The sequence below is a fragment of the Emiliania huxleyi genome, assembly GCF_000372725.1.
Source record: "Emiliania huxleyi CCMP1516 unplaced genomic scaffold EMIHUscaffold_9, whole genome shotgun sequence".
NCBI classification, from domain to species: domain Eukaryota; phylum Haptophyta; order Isochrysidales; family Noelaerhabdaceae; genus Emiliania; species Emiliania huxleyi.
Genome location: NW_005195301.1, coordinates 415,177 through 431,434, shown reverse-complemented (window position 1 = coordinate 431,434; position 16,258 = coordinate 415,177). Strand labels below are relative to the sequence as shown.

General features: G+C 65.9%; 4 protein-coding genes across 4 annotated transcripts; 1 reads left to right on the top strand and 3 right to left on the bottom strand.

The window, feature by feature from the left end:
* Positions 1 to 2,056: 2,056 nt before the first annotated feature.
* On the bottom strand, positions 2,057 to 2,299 carry EMIHUDRAFT_47468 (hypothetical protein; the record flags this gene model as incomplete). The annotated part of the gene is made up of 1 exon (XM_005757698.1): positions 2,057 to 2,299. A coding segment is annotated over one exon (243 nt), but the record flags the coding sequence as incomplete, so codon positions are not given.
* A 3,593-nt stretch (positions 2,300 to 5,892) lies between these two features.
* Positions 5,893 to 13,133, top strand: EMIHUDRAFT_461965 (hypothetical protein; the record flags this gene model as incomplete). Its single annotated transcript, XM_005757697.1, has 17 exons — positions 5,893 to 6,234; positions 6,669 to 6,758; positions 6,861 to 6,887; positions 7,298 to 7,795; positions 8,010 to 8,300; positions 8,623 to 8,941; positions 9,242 to 9,297; positions 9,355 to 9,525; positions 9,621 to 9,755; positions 9,867 to 10,025; positions 10,798 to 10,891; positions 10,965 to 11,092; positions 11,149 to 11,499; positions 11,567 to 12,132; positions 12,200 to 12,290; positions 12,341 to 12,406; positions 12,576 to 13,133. 17 exons carry the CDS (start codon positions 5,893 to 5,895, stop codon positions 12,834 to 12,836), a joined length of 3,645 nt encoding a protein of 1,214 aa, XP_005757754.1. The 3' UTR covers positions 12,837 to 13,133.
* A 43-nt stretch (positions 13,134 to 13,176) lies between these two features.
* On the bottom strand, positions 13,177 to 13,938 carry EMIHUDRAFT_433134 (hypothetical protein). Its single transcript, XM_005757696.1, has one exon. The coding sequence runs from the start codon at positions 13,931 to 13,933 to the stop codon at positions 13,217 to 13,219; it is 717 nt and encodes a 238-aa protein (XP_005757753.1). The 5' UTR covers positions 13,934 to 13,938; the 3' UTR covers positions 13,177 to 13,216.
* A 905-nt stretch (positions 13,939 to 14,843) lies between these two features.
* Positions 14,844 to 16,199, bottom strand: EMIHUDRAFT_97231 (hypothetical protein; the record flags this gene model as incomplete). The annotated part of the gene is made up of 1 exon (XM_005757695.1): positions 14,844 to 16,199. The coding sequence occupies one exon, from the start codon at positions 16,197 to 16,199 to the stop codon at positions 14,844 to 14,846; it is 1,356 nt and encodes a 451-aa protein (XP_005757752.1).
* Between the last annotated feature and the right edge of the window lie 59 nt (positions 16,200 to 16,258).

Here is a 16,258-nt window from a genome sequence, read left to right as displayed (position 1 = left end):
CTGGTGGACAGTAAGTGGAGCGGAGAGGGGGAGAGAGAGCGAGCGCGCGCGCCCCTAGCTTGAGAGAGACACAGTGCGCGAGAGCGTGAGCGCGCGTGAGCCCCAGATACAGAGAGCGCCCCTGGCGCGCGCGCGCGCGCGCGCGGTAGCTAAAACCCGACTTCGCGCCAGCCTCTTCCGTGCGCCCGCTGCAGGCGTGGTGGCTGTCGTGCTCGTCCGCCTCGCCGGGCTCGGGCAGGGTGATGGCCAGCGGCGGCTGGCACAAGTCGCCTAATCTCGGGTGATCTCGGGTGATCTCGGGTGATCTCGCCGCCGAACGAGACGCGCGGCTGGCACAAGTCGCCGTCGCAATCGACGTACACGAAGCCGCCGTTGAGCAGGAAGCGGCAGGCGGCGACCAGCTCGGCGGGCGGCGCCTCCTAGGTGTAGGGTAGGTAAGGTCATCTCAACGTCTCCTCGCCCTAAACACACAGAGTGGCCGAGGGGCAAGGGGTGCGGCACCTGCCGGCCGTCGCCGTCTCCCGGCTGGCTGTCGGCGGATTGGCGCATGACCGGCGGCGTGGTCTGGCCGTCCACCGACACGCGGACAGTCACTCCTTCCGACGCCTCGGGAGGGGCACTACCAGCGGCCGCCCCCTGCGCAGCGGCGGACCTCGCAGCGGCCGCTGCGGCCGCCTCAGTGATCGCCACCGCCCTGGACTTGGCCGTTGCGCCCGGGCCGTCGGGCGCAAACATCGCGGGGTAGGCGAAGGCGAACGACTCCCCGGCGGGTGCAATGCCGGCCACCTTGCGCTCCCGCCCGCTGAGGGTGATGGCCGAGAAGGGCGAGAGGTTTAGGAGCACGTGGTGCCTGTCCGCGGGGGCGCCGCCCGGCTCGCCGAGCGCCTCGAGCAGCGCTGGCGGACCGTCCACCGAGCACACGGTGAGCTCCATGTCCGCACCCCCCGAACGCGACCGCATCGAGGCCGCGTCGCCGACGGCCGCGGCGCTGCTGAATCGGCTGCTGGCGAGCCGGTTCGACAGGCGGACCGGGCGGAACAGCGACACCTAAAGGTGAGGTAAGGTAAGGCGTAAGGTAACTTCACACACACACGAGGTGCAGGGGGAGGGGGGCTCGCGACTCCAAGTCTAAAAGAGACAGGAGCCCTACGGCATTAGAAGTGCAAGGCCCAGTGCGCGTGGGTGAGTCAGCGGTGTGTGTGTGTGTGTGTGTGTGTGTGTGTGTGTGTGTGTGTGTGTGTGTGTGTTTCGTGTGCGACAGCACACCTTCCCCGTGGTCTCGTCCTTCGCCTCGACGAAGCTCTTGTCGCCTACCGCGCCGATGAGCCCGAAGCGCTCGAACTGGTCCATGCTGAGGGTCGCCACGCCGCACGACGCCGCCTCGCCCAAGGCGCGCGCAACCTTCCTCAGCGCGGCGTCGCCCACCGGGAGCGGCTTCCAGCCGGGGGGAGGGGACCAGCCTGCCTCGAGCTCCACCCACCGGAGGCCCAGCGCAGGCACGACACGCAGCCAGCTGGTTTGCTCGCGAAGCTGGCCGCACGGCGTCAAGTTGAAGCCCGCCATCGTGCGGAGAGGCGCGAGCGAGGTCGCCGCTTTGTGCTTCGCGGCAAATACGGCTTGGATGGCGCCCTCGGCTCCTTCTTTGTCTGGGGAGCAGGGCAGCCAGCCGCGGCTGCGCAGGTGGTCGAGGAAGGGCCGCCAGCCACTAAACAGGGCGGAGACCGAGATCTTGTCGTCTGTGTGCAGCTCCGAGTAGGTGAGCGCTAGCACGATCACCGACCAAAAGAGCGCGGCCGCGGTGAAGCAGGTGTTGACGAAGATGAAGAGGTCCATCCAGAGGAGTTCGCCGCACTTTGGCAGCCACGCCTGCACGGTGTACTTGGTCACCTCGATGACCAGCATCAGCGTCACGCCGAGCCCGATCCGCTCGCCGCTCTTCTCGCCCATCAAGAAGACCATGAACGAGGCGGCGGTGAAGATGACGACCGGAACGATGAAACCGAGCGTGTAGAATGCGAGCGCGCGATGGAAGTGGATCCGCACCTTGAGGATGGGCCACGGCTCGTTGGGCAGCAGTCGTACTGTGACAGCGTGCCAGCCCCATGTGATAGCGTGCCAGCCCCATGTGACAGCGTGCCAGCCCCATGTGACAGCGTGCCAGCCCCATGTGACAGCGTGCCAGCCCCATGTGACAGCGTGCCAGCCCCATGTGACAGCGTGCCAGCCCCATGTGACAGCGTGCCAGCCCCATGTGACAGCGTGCCAGCCCCAAGTGACAGCGTGCCAGCCCCATATGACAGCGTGCCAGCCCCATGTGGATCCGCACCTTGAGGATGGGCCACGGCTCGTTGGGGCAGCAGTCGTACTGGTACACATCGGTCTCGCACTCCAGGTAGGCGATCTCGTGCTCCGTGTACGAGTAGAGGGACGACTCCTCCGTTGTGCTCTCGATGGCGCAGGCGGGCTGCCCGTCGCCGTCGACGTAGGGCAGCACGCCTTGAAAGTAAGGTAGGTAAGGTGAACTTCTCCACACACACAAGGTGGTGGGGCAAGGGGGGGCGACCCTCGCGTCTCCACGTCTAGACGACAGGAGCCCCACGGCATTCAAAGTGCAGGGCCCAGTACGCGCGCGCGTGCGCGCGTGCGTGTGTGTGCGTGTGTGTGCGTGTGCGTGCGTGCGTGCGTGCTGCGTGCGTGCGTGCGTGCGTGCGTGCGTGCGCGCGCGCGCGTGTGTGTGTGTGTGTGTGTGGGCAGCACACTCCTTGAAAGCCGCCCGAGCGATACCAGCCGCCGATCTCGACCACGCACTCGATGTCCTCCTCGAGCGGGAACATCATCATCCCCGAGAAGCGGCAGAGCACCTGTTCACAGAACACGTGAAGAGGCGCTGCTCACGTGAAGAGACGCTGCTCACACCACGACGGGGGCACGCAGCCGTGCACCTCCAGGTTGCCCGGGCGGCTCCACTGCACGTCGCCGGAGGAGGTGACGCGCGCGACGGCGGGATCGAACGAGTCCATCAGCCCGAACTTGCCGTTGTACGGCGTGATGTCGGGCAGCCAGATCTCGGTCGACTCTTGGTCCGAGTACGAGACTGCCGCGTACTCGGCCTGCGTGATGCCGCCGTATGCGCTCTCGTTCCAAGCGAGCCTCGTGTCCTGCCACTTCATCCGCCACCAGACCTTGGCAGTGAGCGAGCCCCGATCTAGGGCCACCTCAGTCAGTTTGAAGAACCGTAGCTGTACGCGCACGTCCGTCCCGGCTTGGGATACATTCGGCTCCAGGCGTAAAGACGTTGGAGGCGCCGAGCGGTCGTAGCCGGAGCCGTCGCCGACCTTGTCCTCGCGCAGGTTCGTCATGTGCGCGCTAAGGGAGCGCCGGTAGTCGGGAGCGAGGCGAGCCAGGGCGGCGAGGGCGCAGACAGGCCACCCCATATCGGCGGCGAAAAATCGCCCTACCGCCGCCACGCGATGGCGCCGCGATAACGGGGCTACACTGCCACAGCCAAAGCAAAGCACAAAAAGCGGCGGCAATCTCGGGCTTTAAAAAAAGAATTTGTGGCGCAACTTTGTATCTTGCGCGGTTAAAATGCGAAGCAAAACTCCCTCGCACAACACTGGGCACGGGACTGGCGCGCACTGGCACTAACACAGGTACACCAAAAAAACATAACTTCGGCGCGAGAGTGTTGTTTTTGTGTGTTGTTGTTGTGCCCTGGGCGCAATACCAAACAACTCTTTGTTTTGTCGCTTCGGCGCAAGAGGAGACGCATCGATGGCGAGTCACAGCACACTGACACAACAAGGGTGCGGAATGGCGCAGACTAGCACACACACCGGCACACCACCGGTGCGGAGGTGCATATTATGCCAACAATCCCTATCATTGAAAGTAGCGGCACCCCACTTCGATTTGGTCGATTTGGCGGCCCCCTCCCGACCGCGCCCGCCCCTGCCTCCCGGGGGCCCGGCCGACCATGGTCCATGCCAGCCGGCGCCCGGCCGGCCGGCGGGCCCAACCCGAAGCGCCCGGCCGCTCGGCGGCGCCGTTCGGCCGACGGGGCCAGCCGTGCGGCGCCCGGTCGCCCGCCGCGGCACCGAGCCCGACCGGCCCACGCGCACGGCCTGGCCTCGACCGCCACTCTCTGCGGCGGAATCGGCAGATCAAATCGTAAAATTCTTCTGCTCGTTCGGTGGGTTTTCGGGAAGGCGCGCCAGTCCCGTGCCTAGTAAGGTAAAAAGTATTTTTGTCACTTTGGCGGCTCCCGTGGTGTAACCTGCGTTAGTGCCAGTGCGCGCCACCGCCAGTCCCCTCGTGCCCAGTGTCGTGCGAGGCAGCTGTTGGCAGTTTGAAATTCTTTTTACGGAGCTAAGTGCCTCGCCCCCCTCGCCGCCCTCGCAGGAGTCGCTTAGGCGGCTCCCGCGGTGTACCTGTGTTAGTGCCAGTGCGCGCCAGTCCCGTGCCTAGTATCGTGCGACACACGCACGCGCACACGCACGCACACGCACACGCACACGCACGCGCACACGCGCGCTCGCGCACACGCACACGCACACGCACACGCACACGCACACGCAGGTAAAGGTGGCGGCGTCACGCTGCCCGGCTTCCCGGGACAGCCCCGCTTGGCCTTTATACGCTTTTCTCGCCGAGTCCTATCTAGATTCTTTTTGCGTATTCTTTCCGTATTCTTCTCCAAAATAGGGTCTATATTCTCGAATATGGCAAGAATATGGCTCCAAATAGGGCCTTGAGTTATGTGTACGCCAACTCAGGGTGTGTGGCAGCCAGCTGGCTGTGTGTCTTGTGAGCCTTTTGTGTCTGTGTGTCGCTCGTGCGTGTCGTCATCATCTGTCCAGCGTCCACCCATACCGCGTTGGTGTCCAGTCCGAGCCTGGCTGTTCTTCACCTTTCTACCTACCTACCTACCTAGGGCCTACCTATATTCTCGAATATTCTTTATATTCCGGCTAAAAATCGCTGAAAATCGCTTCGAAAAAGAATATAGAATATGAAGAAAAGCGTATAAAGGCCAAAGCCCCGCCCTTTTGAGAGAGAGAGATTTTTAGCAATACCAAACAACTCTAACACTCACACGTAATTTGGGGCCTGGAGCCCTGTTCACGCGCGCGCGAGACGTGCAGACAGGGTTGCCAGGTGAGAGCGAATGGCGCGGTTCACGCCTCGCACAACAGAGAGAGAGATGCGCTCTGCATGGTGGGACATAAAAGAGAGCGAGTACTTGGGCGAGTAGGCCGTGCGGTCAACGCTGCCGCGCGCGACTTTGCGCGCGAGGCGGCGCAGCTTGAGAACGGCGGTGGGCGAGAAGCCGCCGCCGAACGTCTCGTGGAGCAGCAGGTTGAAGTTGTTGCGCTTGACAAAGATCGCGTCGTGGTAGAAACCGCGATGCGCCTTGACGTAGCCGTGGCCGGTCTTGTGGTCGAAGGGTTGGCCGGGCTGCCCGCGCGCCTTGCAGCCCATGTAGCCATGTTTAGGCGGCGGGCCTTTTCTTCGGTGTTGCCGAAGGCGTAGGAGTGGCCAACGGAGGCGGGCGTGCCGCCACTCGAGGCGTTGCCAACGCCCGGCGAGGAGGTCTTGAGGAGGGGCGTCCAGAGCTTGATCCCTTTTGTTGTAGTTGTTCCCTTTTGCGAGGCAGGAAAGTGAACGACTGACCCCATACGACGCCCTCCCTCCCTGCGACTAACTACCCCACCCCCTCGCCGACCGCCCATCCCCCCTTCCCCTTCTCCAACCTTGACGAGCCGATGACGCACCATGTCTGTGTGGCAATCGAAGCTGCCTTTCTTTTTTGTTAAAATTCTTCCTGTACCAATCGTAAAATTCTTCTGCTCGCCCGTGAACCTGCTAGCGTGGGAGGCGCGGCGAGCGCGTATGTCTGAGTGGCAGCCTGACCAGGCTGGTCTCGCCGAGGTGCTGCAGCTGCTCGCGTCGAGCCAGTCGGCGTCGAACGAGACGCACCGCGCCATTCAGCAGCGCCTCGCCTCCTTCAACGCATGTGTCCCGGACTTCAACAACTACCTTGCGCACATCTTTGCTCACCGCGCCGACCAGCAAGGCGCTGTGCGGCAGGCGAGCCGTCCCACATTTGCAAGCGTCGCCACCGCCTTCGCCACCGCCGTCGCCCCTGCCACCGTCACCTGCCTGCCACCGTTTCCACCACTCCTGCCCACTGCCCCGCTCTCTCAGATGGCCGGGCTGGTGCTCAAGAACAACGTGCGCGAGCGGTGGGACGAGCTGCACCCGCCCGTGCAGGCTTACGTCCAGCAGGCTGTCCTCTCCTGTATCGGCGCGCCGGAGCCTTTCCTGCGGATGACAGCAGGCGCGCGGCAGTCCACCTCTTTCTTTTGTTGGGGCCGTCTCAGCCTTCTCGCTCTTGCTTGCCACTCGCCACTCCTGCCTTCTCACACCGCCAGCCGTGACATCTCTCTCGCTGCGGTTGCCGTTTCGCTTGCTCTTCTCCAGCGCGCTTCGAGAGGCGCTGACGCGTCCCGCACCGCAGGATCTTGCGTCACCTCCATCGCCTACGCCGCGGGACTGCCGTCATGGCCGGACCTCGTCCCGACGCTGCTGCGTGCACTCGAGCCGGTGCCGCGTGGAGGTGGAGCGCTCTAGTGTGAACAACCCTTCAGACCTTTTGGTGTGGACAGACGGCGACCGGCACGGGCGCCGACCCGGCGAGCTTGCAGGCCGCAGAGGGCTCTCTCGCGGCCCTGGCAAAGGCGCGCGAGAAGGGGAGAGTGCGTGTGCGTGTGCGTGTGCGTGAGTAACGCCTCCACCCCCTCTCACACGCACACAACACGCAACCACGCGCACCACGCACCTCGCCTCTCCATGAGCAGGTGTGCGAGGACAGCTGTGAGCAGCTGGTGACGCACGCATCGATGCAGCCGCTGCTGCCGCCACTGCTGTCGACACTCATCTCGCTCTTCACCTCACCGTGAACAGTAGCCGAGATTGAAGCGCCATCTCCTTCTTCACATCACACTCCGCCGCGCACACGCCGCGCGCAGTGAATTTGCGCATGCGCTCCTGAGGCCGCCTCTCCTCACCGGATCGGCGGCGGCTAGGCACGCCGCATTGCGCAAGCACGCCGTCGGTTGCATCAACAACTTTCTGCCGCTCTACCCGGCGCGAGACCTAGCCGTGTAGCTGGGACCCGGCTCTCTGCCCCCCCCCCCCCCCCCTCTCCCCCCGGCTCGAGATCTGGTATGGCAGTATGGCAGAGACAATAGCCGAGATGTGGCCAAACAGCTGCCGACTTCCCCGCCGTGAGCAGGAGCCTCTCGAGCAGCTGCTGCCCCAGCTGCTGGCTGCCCTCGACGCCGCCAAGGCGGACCCGTCGGAAGACGTCCGCCGGCTGGTCTGCCAGGCGCTGGTGCTGCTGCTCGATGTAGCCATCGAGCAGCTGGAGCCTGCGATGCCGCAGCTGGTGACCTTCATGCTCTCCGCCTCGGCCGACGCCGACAAGCTGGTCGCCCTCGAGGCGAGCGAGTTTTGGTCGTCGCTCTGCGAGACGCGCTGCGCCGTCTCTGCCCTCAGCCCCGCGCTGCCACACCTGATACCGCTGCTGCTTCGCAACATGGCCTACTCAGAGGTGGAGCAGGCGGAGCTTCTCGCGACGGGCGAGGAGGACGAGAGCGAGGCGGATCGGCCCGAGGACATCAAGCCGCGCTTCCACAAGTCGCGCCCCGCTCACTACAGCGGCGGCGGTGGCGGGGGGGGAGAGGAGGACTACGACGACGACGACGACGACGACGACGACGACGACGGCGCGGTCGTGGAGTGGTCGCTTCGCAAGTGCTCCGCGTCTGGCCTCGACATCATTGCGGGCACCCTCGGCGGCGCCATCCTGCCGCACCTGCTGCCAGAGCTGCAGGCGAGATGCTGAGTAGCTGGGATGTAGCCCTCGTAGACGGCCCCATGGCTCTTCACAGCCGACTCGGGATGGCTCCACTGCAGTCACAAGTTGAGTCTCCGACGGACTGCAGACGCGTCTTGCGTGCGAGGAGTGGCCGGTGCGCGAGTCGGCGATCCTTGCCCTCGGGGCCATCTCGGAGGGCTGCGAGGCGGGCATGGCCCCGTTTTTGCCGCAGCTGGTGCCGTGGCTGGTGGAGACGCTGGACCACCCCACGTCCCTCGTCCGCTCGATCACTTGCTGGACCCTCTCGCGCTATTCGCGCTGGATCTGCGAGCCGGGGCGCGAGCCCGCCGCCTACCTGCAGCCGCTGCTGCGTGGGCGGCTACGCCGCGCGCTTGACCGCAGCGAGCGGGGAAGGGCTGTGACAACGCGAGTGGCTCGGGTGCTGTAGGTTGCTCCACCGTGTGCTGGACCACAACAAGCGCGTGCAGGAGGCGGCCTGCTCCGCCTTCGCCACCCTCGAGGAGGAGGCGCGTGAGCTGCCCGCGCCGCGCCTTTACCACAGCCCCGCGTGACGAATCATCGGCCATCGGCCATCGATTCACCAGGCGCGAGAGTTGCTTGCCCCCTACCTCGACGACATCCTGAGCGCATTGCTCGCGGCGTATGGCCGCTACCAGGCCGATATTGTGCCCACTCCGACGCGTCGGTGCGCGGTCTCACTGAGCTCATGAATCGCGCAGGCCAAGAACCTGCTCATCCTATACGACGCTGTTGGCACGCTTGCGGACGCCGTCGGTGCCGAGCTAGCCGCGCCGCGCCACGTCGAGAAGCTCGTCCCGCCGCTGCTGTCCCGCTGGGCCGCCTTGGCGGACGACGATCGCGCCACCTTCCCGCTGCTCGAATGCCTCACCTCCCTCGCCCAGGCGCTCGGCCTCGCATTCCAGCCCTTCGCGCAGCCCGTCTACGAGCGGTGCTTGCAAGTCATCGCCGGCGTGTTCGCCGCCGCCGCCGTCCATCCACACTTCCCTTCGCACCGCGCCTCCCCACGCCCCCGATTGTGTGCGCAGGCGTGCTCGCCGCTGATGCCGCGTACGACCCGGCCGGCGCCGCGGAGCCGCCCGACCGCGATTTTCTCGTCTCTGCGCTCGACCTGCTCTCGGGACTCACCGAGGGGCTTGGAGGCTCCGCGGGCCCCCTCCTCGAGGGCTCGCAGCTGCCGGCGCTCCTGGTGGCTTGCATGCGCGAGAAGACGATGTCGGCGGACGTGCGGCAGTCCGCTTTTGCGCTCGTCGGCGACCGGAGGCGGAGCTCGTTCCATCAGCGGTGAAGGCGTGTCTTGACGCGCTCTCCTGTGAAAAGGCGACGTTGCCAAGGCGTGCCACACGCCACTGCTGCCCGTGTTGGAGGAAGCGTCGGTTCGCTGCCCGCCGCTCTCTGCGGAGAGCGTCCCCTCACTTTCCTTTTGTGAGCAGGAGTGCCTCGGTTTGTTGCTCGGCGCTCTCAAGCCGGAGAACCATTCCGTGTGCAACAACGCCGCGTGGGCCATTGGCGAGGTTACCGCCAAGGTCGGACCCGCCATCGCGCCCTACGTCTCCGCGATCCTGCAGCACCTGATTCTGATCATCACGCGCCCTGCGCACGAGGTGCGCCGATTCCGGCTGTTGGCCAGCCTCGGCCAGTCCCGGCCAGTCTCGCTGTCGTCTGTTCACTGTTCACCGGAGAGGCCTGCTATTCACAGGTCGGCAAGCCGCTCCTCGAGAACAGCGCCATCACCATCGGCCGCCTTGGACGCGCCGCGCCACAGGTGGTGGCTCCTTCGCTCGAGACGTTTGCGGGCCCGTGGCTGCAGACGTTGCGCGGCATCCGCGACGACGTCGAGAAGGCGCGCCGCCCAAGATGTGGCCTCTCTCCCAAGAGGAAGTAGCACATTCGTCCGAGACGTGTGAACGGCCTTTCTTCATGCCGCGATTCTGTTTGAATGCAGGAGCACGCCTTTCACGGGCTGGTTGAGATGTTGCGACTCCACCCTGCCGCCGCGATGGGGTGCCTTCCGCTGCTCTTCGCCGCCATCGCCTCGTGGGACGAGGTGCCCTCCGGCCTGAGCGAGCCGCTCGGCGCCGTCGCGACGGGGTACAAGGCGCAGGTGCCCGCGGCGCAGTGGGATGCCTTCTACTCCAGCTTCCCAGAGCAGATGCGCTCGCGGCTCACGGCGCGGTATCACCTTTGAACTGGCAAGTCCGTCGCCCCAGTATCGACGTCCTGTTGGTATTTTCCCTTTCACTTTTTGCGATTTTGACCGCGCAAGATATAAAGGGTGGCTAAGGGCTCTGCCCGCAAGGCGCCCGCGTCGCAGACGCGGTACCATTTGACAAATCTGCAATATAGTTATACCCCCACACGAACAAATAGCAAAATTCGAATACCGTGCAGAAACCATGTGATCTCGGCCGTGGACGGGGGCAAGCCTTCAGCTGGTGCCAAGACACCGTAAAATTGAAGCCAAGAACGTCCGCCAAATCCGGAGCTACGGAAAGCAGATCGGCGCAACACCGCCGCTGGGGACGACACGCTGCGGAATCGGATCGAGCCCATGCACCGGGCAAAGAAGGACGCTGCAGAAGCGGCTGGAGAGGCAGCCGGTGTCTGCCGTCACAAGCTCACAACGAGTCCCAGCGCTGGTTGGACATGCGCGTCGGCTCGCCCGAGGACTGCTGTCGCGACCCTCCCGTCGTGCCGCAGCCTCCGACGAGCTCTGCAACCGAGGAGGTAAAACCCTCGGGTGCAGCTCCGCTGACCACGCGCGTTATTTGTGGCCGACGGGGCTCGCGCTCGCTCGCCCTCGCTCGGGCGAGGCCCAACACACCCGCTGCTCACACTCGATGTCACCGAGATTTGCTGCCGGCACAGCGGTCGAGGTCTTCTACCGGATGGAGCGCGACGGCGAGGGCTATTTCCCTGTGCCCAACCAGGCGGCCCGCTGCCTCAAGCCGCGCTTCGGCATGACGGACGGTGGCAGTTTTCACGCCGAGGACGGCGCCTCTGTCGGGCTGGCAAACGTGGTGACCGCCCGCCCTCGCCGTAGGCTGGATCGGCGCTGAGGTGCTCGAAGACGGTCCCGGCGGAGATGCGAGTCTAGTTCGCGTCAAGCACTCGCACGCACTGTGGTCGGACCGGTACGGCCAGACGCTGGACCCGCAGCGGGAGCCGGCAGTGTGCGGTGAAGCTCCAGTCGTGGTTCGTCCCCTCACGCGTCTAGCTATGAATAGGAGCGCGACATGGTAATGAACTACCCGCGCACCGATGTGCGCATGCCGCCAGCTGCGCCGTGGTCGCCGGCGCTTTCGCTGCTCGTGGTGCGCTGGGGCGGCGAGGAGACCGAGTTCAACGTGGAGCAGTGGGGCTCCGCGAGCGCCTCGACGTCGTCAGCGTACGTGAGCGCGTTCCTGGACAAGACCGTCTACCCGACCCTCGGGCCCGACTATGAGGTCATCTCTGTCTTCGTGACGAGCGGCCTGGACATGGCCAGGCTCGGCCCGGCGACGGTCTGCGCCATGATGCGCGGGCGGCATCGCGCTGGGTGCTACTTCCTGTGGCCGGTGATGCACCAGGACGGGGAGGTGGGTGCACGGAGAGCGCCGCTGGCCGGAACTCGTGCGCAGTGCGCACCGCTGCCCGGTGAAATAGGTGCACGAATCCGGCATGCTGGATCAATCCGCCTACTTTGACGCCGTCCGGATCTTCGAAGCGGCTGGCGTCTGCACGCGCTTCCCGCATCCGAGCCAGCTCTACCGCACGCTGCTTGCAAAGGATTGGCAGCCGAGCCTCTGCCTCGTCCCCTCTCTCTGCATCCCGCCGGCCGTGACAGTCAACCGCGCCACCATCTGTGCCTCTCCCTCCCGCGCCGCCAAGTTGTGTGTCGATGCCCTCGCGACGGTGCGCGCGGCCCGCTACCGCCGCGGCAAGAAGCGGCGCGAGCCCGAAAGCCTGCGCGTCGAGGGCGCGGAGTCGCGCCGCGGCGTTGCCAAGCTCGGCTTCGCGTGGGAGGCGGCGCACGTGCGCATCTTCCGAGGAGAGCAGCAGCTGGCAACCGCACTGCTCGACATCAGCACGACTCCGGCGGTCACCGGCAGCGCGGTCATTGTGCAGGACTTCGCAAGGAATGACTTCGAGCTGCGCCAGTTCGTGGTCGACGGGCGGATCGTGCACAAGGTGTACTCCAACTTTGTGTGGGTCGACGCGGACGGCTACATGTTGCGCGAGTCTGTGGACGGAGACCGCGCATTGCGCGACGAGGCGAGGCGTGACAAACTGCTATAGGCGCGAGTTTGTGGTCAAGGACCGCGCCGAGGCGGTGCAGGCGTGGCTGTGCGGCGACGAGGAGGCGATGGCGCAGGCGGCTAGCGAGATGGTCCGAGAGTCGTCCTGGAGGAGTCGAGAGGTGCCGAGGCTTTCGTGCAGGCGGAGCACAAGGCTGCCAAGCTGGTCGCCGCGTGGTTGGCGTGGTTCAAGACCCAGTCGGTGGAGGTGCTACGCCGCTCGCCCACGCGCACCGCGCCTTGCACTTTTCAGGCCTTGCACTTTCAATGCCGTGTGGCTCCTGTCTTTCTAGACGCGGAGTCGCGAGGGCTGCCTGGCCTTGCCCCCACCATCTGTTGCATGTGGAGACATGGCCTCCGCACCTTACCTCCCCTAGGCGCTGCCGGGCGTGCGTGTGGACGTCCTCGTGCGGCGCGTGCGGCAGGGTGCGGCGGAGGTCTTCACGCTGGAGCTGACGGAGCTCGGCTTCTCGATGCTGGGAGTGGAGACCCTGCCCCCCCGCGTCTTCGGCGCGCTCCTCAGATCCTGCTTCGACGACACGGGCCCCACGTCGGAGGAGCGCACGCGCATCGAGCGGGGGGAGAAGAAACAGCGACCCGCATCCCCGGGCGGCGACGCGAAGTCCGAAGTCACATGAACATGATGGTGATGGCGACACCTGAGTGAGTAACGTTGAGTAGCCAGGCGCGGGGATGCCTTGGGGCCCATTGGCCCCCGCTTCCGGGTTATTGCGTATCGTATGGTTCGAGCATCGAGGAGGAGTGACCTCAAGAGAGATGTGAGAGGATCGCTTGTATACCGAGAGGGTACCGCCGATATCTCCGCGTAGAGCGTAGTGTCGCGCGGCCGTCTCCGACGCGTCACCGGCAGCGGGAGCGGCGAACGGCGGGGAGCGCGCGCCACAGAAATTCAAATTGTGTCGTTTGATATACTCATTCAAAAAATATCGACGACTCGCACGGACTCTCTCACGACTGCGGGGACCCGCCCCCTAGCCCGCCCCATGGACCATGGTCGCTACAACGACGGCCTCAGCCAATCGGGATTCGAGACGGCGTCGCGGCCTTGGGAGCATAGCAAGTCGATGACGGTCGCATCCAAATGAATGTCGGTCGAGAGGAGGGCGAACCTCGCGCCAGGTGGAAGCTGCCCGTGCAGCCAGCCGACCCAAAAGGCAAGGACAAAGTCCGCGGCGTTGGCCGTATCCCGCACCGGCGTGAGCAGCCGGAGCCAGCCGGCATCGGAGAGAGCCGTCAGCTCGCCTGCTGCGGCGGCAGATAGACGTGGGTTGTGCGTGGTGGCACAGAAGCCGAGCACGAGCGTCCCGCACGCGTCGAACCCATCGCGTGCTGCATAGGCGGCGCAGGCCTCGAGCATGAACGCCTTGTTGTCCATGTCGACGAGGATCACCTCGCGAACGGCAGACGGCGGCGGTAGCGCGCCGCCACCCATGCGGTCGCTGAGGGCCAGCTTCTGCAGCCGCATTAGCGGCGGGGCAGCGTCAGCCAGCCGCGCCACGCGCACGCCAGCGTCGCACAGAGAAACCACCCCCCGCTCCACCGAGAACGTCGTGCTGTGCCGGCGGAGGAGCCTCAGCAGGCCGGGGATGGGGCGGCCGCGCTCTCTCAGGCGGAGCTTGAGGGCCGCGGTGCGGGCGGGGCCCGTCTCTGCGAGCACGCCCGCCACGGTACGTACGAGCGCCGCGTCAGTCGTCTCCGACGACAGGGACACCATCCGCTTGGACGGCCGGCCTGTGAGGGCGAGCTCGGGGCAGGAGGCCACGAACGCGCTGAGCCGGCCCTCTGGCAGCAGGCCCTCGCGCCGTAGCTCGTCCCCGACCTCGGCGAGCGGGCAGCGGCCGCGCTCCTCGAGGAGTGCACGGACTGCGGCTAGCGACGGCGCGTCCGGGAGCGGCGCCGCGGCACACGCCCACACCGGCCCGGCCCGCAGACCCGATGCTCTTCCGGAGGCCGCTACAACCATTCGCGCGGACGCTAGCAAAAAGACGAGCCAGCCGCGCGCAAACGGCATGAGGTGGGTGAGCGGCGAGCCAGGGCAGACGGTGAGCGGCGAGCGGCGAGCCAAGGGCAGACCGGAAAAGAGAATTCGCGGAGGCGCGCACCTCTGATGGGTTCGCGCGACGTGCGACAAGCAGGGCAGGGTGCGGCGTGCGGGGAGGAGGTGGAGAGGAGGATTGTGAGGACGGGCAGCCTATAGGCTACAGCCCCGGGGAATCCCACGCGCCACCAGATATTTAAGCCGAGACCAGAGAGGGAACTGGGGAGCTACGTGCCTCCCCGTCTTTGTAGCCTGGCGTTTGTGCCCCGTTTGTGCCGCGTCCCGTGCCCCCGAGTTCATTTTATAAAAAAACTGGGGAGAGGTTGGATGCGCCTGTGATGTGTGAAGAGAGCGATCTGCAAAAATCTTTTTAACGGGGGTACGGCACCGGCACGGTAACCTCCCGCTCCCGCAGGGCGCCGCGGCGTGGGGACTGTGCGCTGTGCGCGGACCCGCATCCAAGGCGGCCCTTCTCTCTTCTCACACACGTGTTCGACGATTCGTTCAGGCGCTGTGCAGCCCACACGCCAATCACACGCACGCACGCGAACGCAAACGCGTCCTCGAAGAACCACGTCTCGGTGGCTCAGCCCAGCCAGCGCAGCGCGTCCGCCCCGCCCGTGTGGCAGAAGCGGTCGAGCTCGTCGCAGCGCTGCGTGAGCGCGTACGCGAGGAAGCCGACGCCAAAGGTGCACGCGAGGGAGGCGAGGGCGTACAGCACGCCGGCACACGTGCACTCGCCCTTGGTCGCAGCGGAGGGGCGGAGCCGCTCGCTCACCTCGTCGGCAAACGTGGAGACGGTGGAGAGCGAGCCGCAGAAGCCGAGGCCGACGGCTCGGGCGACGAGCGCAAAGTGGGGCGCGTCGTCGTCGTCGTCGTCGATCGCCTCGTACAGGAGCGCCATGACGGCGCAGGAGAGCACGTTGCCCGAAAAGGTGCCGAGGGGGAAGGGCGGGCAGCGCGCGTTCAGCTTGAGGGCGAGTCCCCGCCGCAGGAGCACGCCCGCAGGCGCAAACAGGAGCCCGAGGAAGAACCGCCGCGTCAGCTCGTCGGCCCATCCGTCCATCCCCGGAATGAGCGACAGCCCCACGCCCAGCTCGGCCGCCACTGCGAGCAGCAGCGCCAGCGCGGCGCCGCACCGCCACCACGCGGCCGTTGACGCCGAGCAACCTCCGGCTGCAGCCTGCGAGGGGTCAGCCCCGTGCGAGGAGCGGCCGCGCGGCGTCAGCCGCAGGCCAGCGTACAGCGCAGCGGCCTGGCCGAGGTGCAGCGCGACGATGGGAAGCAAGAGGCCAATCGCGTAGCCCAGCAGTGCACCTTTGAGGCCCATTATGATGACGCCGTCCTTCTCGGCCGCCACAAGCTGCACCATCGCCTGGTTCCACGAGCTGAAGGTGGTGAGGCAGCCGCAGAAGCCGGTCCGCAGCCCGAGGAGGATGGCGGCGTTGACGCGGGCCGCTGGCCGGCCAGCGAGGCCGGCGGCGCCGATGTGCCGCCGCCGATCGTCCGCCTCGGCGGGCAGCAGGCGCGCCGCCGCCGCGCCGGGGCAAAGTAGGCCGAGGAGGAAGGTGCCGATGATGTTCGCAGGCAGCGCGACGAATAAGGGGGTGGCGTCGTCAAAGTGGCGCCCGCCGAGGAAAGCCCGGGAGATGAAGAAGCGCGACGCCACCCCGAGCTTCCCAAAGAGCACGAGGGAGAGGGTGGCGTCGACCCACTCGCAGTGGTGGTCCGCGGCGTGCTCCTCGACGAGACTCTTCTTGGAATCGATGGGTCCGCCCACCTCGAGCTGCACCTCCGCCTCGGTTGGAAACTCGAGCTTCGCCTCCGCCTCGGCTGGCAACTCGGGCGTACTCGTGGTGGTGCTTGTCGGAAGCGGCGGTGGAGCATCTGCGGATTCCACTTTGAGGTGCCGCCCGACCGCGGTGACCGCGCTAAGTCGCATGGTTTGGTGTGTGCGGTTGGGCGCCGTTCATATCCCGAGATCAAACCGGTGCTCTTGGC